This window comes from Eriocheir sinensis, chromosome 42 (assembly GCF_024679095.1).
Source record: "Eriocheir sinensis breed Jianghai 21 chromosome 42, ASM2467909v1, whole genome shotgun sequence".
Lineage (NCBI taxonomy): Eukaryota > Metazoa > Arthropoda > Malacostraca > Decapoda > Varunidae > Eriocheir > Eriocheir sinensis.
The window spans coordinates 10,456,775-10,464,394 of record NC_066550.1 but is presented as its reverse complement, the minus strand read 5'-3'; the positions used below and the strand labels follow the sequence as shown (position 1 = coordinate 10,464,394).

The window sequence follows — 7,620 nt, the reverse complement described above, 5'->3', positions numbered from 1 at the left end:
GGAAGGAAAGAGAAAGAAAGGGAAGGGAAGGGAAAGGAAGGAAAGGGAAGGGAAGGGAAGGTTAAGGAAGGGAAGAGAAAGAAAGGGAAGGGAAAGAAAGGGAAGGGAAAGGAAGGTTAAGGAAGGAAAGGGAAAGGAAGGGAAGGGAAGGGAAGGGAAGGGTAGGGACTAAAAGGGATGGGAAGGAAAGGAAAAGGAAGGGAAGGGAAGGGTAGGGACTAAAAGGGATGGAAAGGGAAGGAAAAGGCAGGGAAGGGAATGGGGAGGGAAACGAATGGAAGGGAGAGAAGGAGTAGAGGAGAGAGAAAGGAGCAAGAAAGGAACATTTAAATAAAGAGAGAGAGAGAGAGAGAGAGAGAGAGAGAGAGAGAGAGAGAGAGAGAGAGAGAGAGAGAGAGAGAGAGAGAGAGAGAGAGAGAGAGAGAGAGAGAGAGACAGGAAAGGAAAGGAAACATGAAAGAAAAGAAAGAAAATGAAAGGAAAAGGGAGGAAGTATGAATCAAGGAGGAAAAGAAGACTAAGGAAAGAGGAATGAAAAAGAGGGAAAAGAAAAATTTAAAAAAAGAGAAGGAAGAAAAATTTATCAAGAAGTGTTACCAATTCTACAACCCCATCCCAAATACAACCCCAACCCAATCCCAAGATCCAACCCCATCTAACCCCAACACAAAATCCAATCCCAACCCAAATCCCATCCCAATCTAATCCCAACCAGACCCCAACCTAATCCTAACTCAACCCCCCTCACAACACAACCTCTACAACCCAAACCCAACCCTACCCAAACCAAAATCCAATCCCAACCAAACCCCAGCATAACCTTAACCCAATACCCTTTACAACACAACCCAACGCTCCTCTCAACACAACCCCCAGCTCACAACACAACCCCCACACATACAGGTACACCATCCCCCCCCCCCCAGTCATTAAGGGAGGGCAGGTCTAACAGGTGGTGCCGCGGGGTAATCGTCGTGGCTCACCTGGCGTTCTGCGGGCCCACGATAAGGTCATGGGACGAGGACGCGGAGATGGCCTCGTCAGGGATGGCACCGCTCTCCATGCCCAGGGCCCGGCCACACTCACCTGGGGGGGGAGGGGGGGAGAGAAGGAAGGATGGAAGGTTAATGAAGGAAGGGGGGTTTAAGGAAAGAGGTAGAAAGTGAAAAGATAAGATAGGAGAAATGAATGAAAGGAAGGGATGTTAAGGAAGAAAAGAGGAAGGGAAAAATAGGAAGAAGAGAAGGAAGGAAGGAAAGATAGGAGAGGGAAGGAAGACGGAGGGAAGGATAAAATGAATGAATGAATAAATGAATGAAGGAAGGAAGGAAGGAAAGATAGGAGAGGGAAGAAAGACGGAGGGAAGGATAGAAGGAAGGAAGGTAGGTAGGTAGGAAAAGATATTTAAGAAGGAAAAAAGGATAAAAAAAGAGAGGAAGGGAGAAGGGAGATTGAGGGAGGAAGGAAGGAAACGAAGGGATGAGAGTATGAGAGGATTGACAAATAAAAATAGAGAGAGAAGGAAGGTGAAGAATTAGGATAAAGAGTAGATGAATAGAAGGAAGGAAAGGATGTTAAGAAAGCAAAGGAGTAATGGAAAAGGGAAGGAGCGAGGAAGGGAGGTACAAAGGAAGAAGAAAAGGAGGAAAGAGAAAGGAAAGTATGGGAAAAAGGAAGAGGGAGGAGAAAAGGAAGAACGGAAGAGAAAGGAAAAGAAAGGAAAAACGAAGGATAAGGAAAGAAAGGAAGGTAAGGAAAGAAAGAATTGTAAGGAAGGAAAGGAGGGAGAAGAAATAAGGAAGGAAGAAGGAAGGAAGGAAGGAAAAAAATAAAGAAATAAAAAAAAAGATAAAGAAAAGAAGGAAAGGAAAGAAGGAAACAAAGGAGCGATAGGAGAGGATTAAAAGATAAACAGATAGAAAGACAAAGAGAGAGAGAGAGAGAGAGAGAGAGAGAGAGAGAGAGAGAGAGAGAGAGAGAGAGAGAGAGAGAGAGAGAGAGAGAGAGAGAGAGAGAGAGAGAGAGAGAGAGAGAGACAAAAATGTGGTTACTTATATATATTCTTTCCATCATCATCATCATTATCATCATCACACACACACACACACACACACACACACAATAATAATAATACTTACCAAGCCATAGGGCGGAGGAGAGATGAGGCAACTGGAGGAGGAAGAGGAGGAGGAGGAGGAGGAGGAAGAAGTGGAGGTGGAGGAAGAAACGACGTGGGTGGAGGAGGAGGTGGAAGAAGCTCATGATTGGAGGAGGAAAAAAAGGAGGAGGAGGAGGAGGAGGAGGAGGAGGAAGAGGGGGTGGAGGGGCTTTTCTCTCCTCTCACTGGAGGGAAAGGAGGGGAAGAGAGGAGGGGATGACTACCTCTCCCTCCTCTCCACCCTCATTCCCTCCCCCTCCCCTCCCCTCACTCCTCATTCCTCGTGGTGGTGGTGATAGTGGTGGTGGTGATGGTGGTGGAGGTGGTGGTGATGGTGGTGATGGGCTTCTGGGACTTTTAAATGGTGGTGGTGGTGGTGGAGGTGATGGTGGTGGTGGTGGTGGTGGTGGTGGTTGTGGTGGTGGTGGTGGTTGTGGTGGTTGTGGTGGTTAGTTGATAAAAAGCACCACCATTTTCATCACCATTTCTTCATCACCATCTTCATCACTTTCACTTTTCACCACCGGAGAGAAAATGAAAGTGGGAGAGAAAATGAGTCACTTTCACTAGTCTTTTTTTCTCTATTTTTCCTCTTTTCCTCTTTTTCTTTTAAATTTCTCTTCTATCTTTCTTTTCACAATTTCTATCTTTTTTTTTTCCTTCTTTCACATTTGTTTTTGTTTTCTTTTTTTCTTTTCACTTTTTCGTTTATTTCTAAGTTATTTTTTTCCTGTCTTTTCCTTCTGCTTCTTTTTATGTTCTTTTCCTTCTTTTCTTTTCCTATCTAATTTCCTTTTTTTGTCTTTCTTTCTTTCACTGTCTATAAAAAGTTTTCCTTAATTCTGAAGTAAAAAAAAAAACAATTGGTAACAAACTTTTTCTTTTCTTTCTCTCTTTCTTTCTTTTTCTTTTTTTTCCTTTGTCTTAATTTCCTTTGTGCGTGTGTGTGTGTGTGTGTGTGTGTGTGTGTGTGTGCGTCCCCCCCCCCCCTCTCTCTCTCTCTCTCTCTCTCTCTCTCTCTCTCTCTCGAAGATAAAGACTTATTTATGGAGAAAAGTGCAAGGAGGAAGGAGAGGAGGAGGAGGAGGAGGAGGAGGAGGAGGAGGAGGAAGAGAGAAAGAGGAGGAGGAAGTTTCAGGAAGGAATAAACAAGAAAGGAAGAAAGAAGGAAGGAAGAAAGGAAGAAAGGAAGGAAGGAAGGAAGGAAGAAAGGAAGGAAGAAATAAATAAAGAAAAAGAAAAAAAGAGAAAGAAGAGGGAAGGAAAGGAAAGTCACGCACGAAGAAAAGTAAAAAAAATAAAGGAAGAAAGAAAAGAAGAAAGGAAGGGGATAAGAAAGGAAGGCAGGAAGAGAGGAAGAAGAAAAGAAATGAATGAAGAAAGGAAGAAAGAACTGCATGAAGGAAATAATGAAAGGAAAAGAAGGAAGGAAGGAAGGAAGAAAGAAAGAAAGAAAGAAAGAAAGAAAGAAAGAAAGAAAAGAAGAAAAGAAAGGAAGGAAGGAAGGAAAGAGAGGAAGAAAGAAAGAAAGAAAGAAAGAAAGAAAAGAAGAAAAGAAGGAAGGAAGGAAGGAAGAAAGGAAAGAAAGAAAGAAAGAAAGAAAAGAAGAAAAGAAAGGAAGGAAGGAAAGAAAGAAAGAAAGAAAGAAAGAAAGAAAGAAAGAAAGAAAGAAAGAAAGAAAGGAAGGAAGCAAGGAAGTAAAAAAGGAAAAAAAGGAAAAAAAGAAAGGAAGGAAAGAAGGAAGGAAGGAATGAAGGAAGGAAGAAAGATAGAAAGAAAGAAAGAAATGAAGAAAAGAAGGAAGGAAGGAAGGAAGAAAGAAAGGAAGAAAAAAAGAAAGAAAGAACGGAAGGAATGAAGGAAGGAAGGAAGGAAGCGCACATTAGCGTCCAGTATTTCTTCCTAAAGACACTTGGCAGTCCATGTAAGCCTTCCTCCAGGCCCTTATGTACACGCGGCGTACACACACACACACACACACACACACACACACACACACATCTATTTATCTATCTATTTATCTTCCTATTTATCTCTATCTATCTATCTATATACATACATACATACATACATACATACATACACACCTCTTCTTTCTCCCTCTTCCTCTTTCTTTCCATTCCTCTTGTTTCCTCTCCTCTCCCTTCCTTTATCTTCTTATTCTTTCTCTCCTTTTCTCTTTTTTCTTTCTCTTCCTTTCCCTTTCTCTCTCTCTCTCTCTCTCTCTCTCTCTCTCTCTCTCTCCACACACACACACACACACACACAAAGGACAGGTGGTCGAAAGGAGAAAAGGAAAGAAGAGGAGGAGGAGGAGGAGGAGGAGGAGGAGGAGGAGGAAAGAGGAGGAGGGAGGTCGCATAAGTGCTTGACTGATTTGGCCTTGAAGGAGGAGGAGGAGGAGGAAGAGGAGGAGGAGGAGGAGGAGGAGGAGGAGGAGGAGTGTTCTGCTTTTTTATTATTATTTTTTGTTTAAAGGACACGAGAGAGAGAGAGAGAGAGAGAGAGAGAGAGAGAGAGAGAGAGAGAGAGAGAGAGAGAGAGAGAGAGAGAGAGAGAGAGAGAGAGAGAGAGAGAGAGAGAGAGAGAGAGAGAGAGGAACGAAAGAAGGAAAAAAAAAGAGAATAGGGGGAATGGAAGAAAATAAAGAAAAGATGAAAGGAAGAAAGAATTATTGAACAGAAGGAAAAAAAATGAAAGTAGGAGTGAGGGAAAGAAATAAGTAGAAAGATAGATGGCAAGAAAAGAAAGAAGGAAGGAAGGAAAGAAAGAGAGAAGAAGAAGGAGAAAGGAAAGACATTAGGAGGGAAGGAAGGAAATAAGGAATGATGGAAGGAAGGATGGAAAGAAGAAGGAATAGGAGAAAGGTAAACAAGAATGAAGATGGAATAACTGAAAGAAACAAGAAGGAGAGAAGAATTGAAGGATCGGAAACAGAAAGGAAGGAAAGAAGGAAGGAGGGAAGAAAGGAGGTTAGGAGGTTAGAAAGGAAGGAAGGAAGGAAGGAAGGAAGGAAAGGAAATAAAGAATAACAGGAATGAAGGAGTGAAAGACAGGAATGAAAGAAGCAAAAACGAAGGATCTTAGGAATCAATGAAGGAAGGAAGGAGAGAAGGAAGGAAGGAAGGAAGGAACTATGAAGAAAAGGATGGAGGGAGGGAAGAAAAGAAGGAAGGAAGGATGTCAAAAAAGAAGAAAAAAACAGGAGGGAAGGAAGGAAGGAAAGGAAGGAGGGAAGAAAGAAAGAAAGGAAGGAAGGAAGGAAGGAAGGATATCAAAAAAGAAGAAAAAAACAGGAAGGAAGGAATGACAGGAATGAAGGAGTGAAAGACAGAAATGAAAGAAACAAAAACGAAGGATCTTAGGAATGAATGAAGGAATGAAGGAGTGAAGGAGTGAAGGAAGGAAGAAGGAGAATAAGTTAATTATCACCAACTCACTTCCCTGACTCAGCAACTTTGTTAAAACTGCAACCAAATTATCCAACGGGGAGAGAGAGAGAGAGAGAGAGAGAGAGAGAGAGAGAGAGAGAGAGAGAGAGAGAGAGAGAGAGAGAGAGAGAGAGAGAGAGAGAGAGAGAGTATTCAAATTATATATATTTAAGACATATTTCAAACTTCATCTTACTTGTCTTCTTCTTCCTCCTCCTCCTCCTCCTTTTCCTTATCCTTCTCCATATTCCCCTTCTTCTTCCTCTCTTCCTCCTTCGCCTCCTTCTTCTTTTTTCCTTCTCTTCCTCCTCCTCCCCCTCCTCCTCCTCCTCCTTTTCTTACTTCTAATTAATTTTTTTTATCATTATTTTCCTTCTTCTCATTCTCCTTTTTCCTCAAATTCTCCTCCTCCTCCTCCTCCTATTTCTCTTTTTTATTCTCTTTATCATCTTTCTCCTTCTCCTTCTTCTCCTTCTTCTTCTCTGTCTCTTTTTTTTACTCCTTTCCCCCTCATCCTCCTCATCCTTACTATCTTCTTTATTTTTTCCTCTGATAATTATCCTGGCTCAAGAAGAAGGAGGAGGAGGAGGAGGAGGAGGAGGAGGAGGAGGAGGAGGAGAATCGAGAAGAGAAGGCAATTAAGGAAAAAGAAAGAGCGAAAATTAAGAAAACATATACCAGAGAGAGAGAGAGAGAGAGAGAGAGAGAGAGAGAGAGAGAGAGAGAGAGAGAGAGAGAGAGAGAGAGAGAGAGAGAGAGAGAGAGAGAGAAGAGAGGAGAGAGAGAGAGAGAGAGAGAAGAAAGGGGGAAGGATTGAATCTACCATTTTCTTAAACTTATTTAAATGGATTTAGACACCTTCTTCCTCCTCCTCCTCCTCCTCCTCCTCTTCCTCCTCCTCCTCCAAAATGCTGATGGAGGTAAAAGTTTTGCAAAAGAGACACCAAAACATGAATTTCCTATTAGAGAGAGAGAGAGAGAGAGAGAGAGAGAGAGAGAGAGAGAGAGAGAGAGAGAGAGAGAGAGAGAGAGAGAGAGAGAGAGAGAGAGAGAGAGAGAAAGGCGTAAATGTATCAACTAAGCTTAAATTTCCTCTCTCTCTCTCTCTCTCTCACATGAAACAAAATTGATTGAACATTTTTCTCTTTGTTCTTTTATTATTTTTTTCGTTTTTTTTCTTTCTTTCTTTAATTTCTCTTTTATTGTTTCCTTTCTTTCTTTCTCTATCTTATTTTTGTGAGTGTGTGTGTGTGTGTGTGTGTGTGTGTGTGTGTGTGTGTGTGTGTGTGTTTACTGATTATGTTTTTATTTTATTTTATTTTCCTATTTTCTTTCTTTCCTATTTTCATATTTTTTTATTTTCTTTATTTCAAAACTAACAAAAAAAGGAAAAAGGAAGAAAAGAAAACAAAGAAAATGAAGAAAAAAACAATCGAGAGAGAGAGAGAGAGAGAGAGAGAGAGAGAGAGAGAGAGAGAGAGAGAGAGAGAGAGAGAGAGAGAGAGAGAGAGAGACTCCATAATCGGAAAATGGAGGAATGTAGAATATTGGAAGGAGGGAAAATGGAGGAAAGGAAGAAGAGGAGGAGAAAAGAAGAGAGGAAGAAAGAAGGAGAGGAAGAGGAAGAGGAAGAGAGGAAGGAAAATGATGCAGCAACTTTTCTTCCTCCTCCTCCTCCTCCTCCTCCTCCTCCTCCTCCTCCTCCTCCTCCTCTTCCTCCTCCTGCAATTTCTCTCTAGCTAATTTTCAACTCCATTCCATTCTGAGAACTACCCATTATTTTGAGTGTGTGTGTGTGTGTGTGTGTGTGTGTGTGTGTGTGTGTGTGTGTGTGTGTGTGTGTGTGTGTCTGTGTGTGTGTGTGTGTGTAATGGAGACCAGAAGTGAAGGAAGGAAGGAAGGAAGGAAGGAAGGAAAGAAGGAATGTTGAAAAGTTACGGGAAATAAGGTCACGGAGAGAGAGAGAGAGAGAGAGAGAGAGAGAGAGAGAGAGAGAGAGAGAGAGAGAGAGAGAGAGAGAGAGAGAGAGAG

At 42.0% G+C, this 7,620-nt stretch overlaps 1 protein-coding gene across 3 annotated transcripts in view; it reads right to left on the bottom strand.

The window, feature by feature from the left end:
* LOC127009993 (discoidin domain-containing receptor tyrosine kinase B-like) overlaps positions 1-7,620 on the bottom strand; it is a 58,470-nt gene that overhangs the window by 42,173 nt on the left and 8,677 nt on the right. For all 3 annotated transcript variants that reach the window (XM_050883690.1, XM_050883692.1, XM_050883691.1), the window contains exons 2-3: positions 2,139-3,000; positions 984-1,086 (exon numbers count right to left, since the gene is read on the bottom strand). In XM_050883690.1, the coding sequence (XP_050739647.1) occupies positions 984-1,086; positions 2,139-2,262 (227 nt within the window). In that variant the 5' untranslated portion in view covers positions 2,263-3,000. The remainder of the gene's footprint in view (positions 1-983; positions 1,087-2,138; positions 3,001-7,620) is intronic.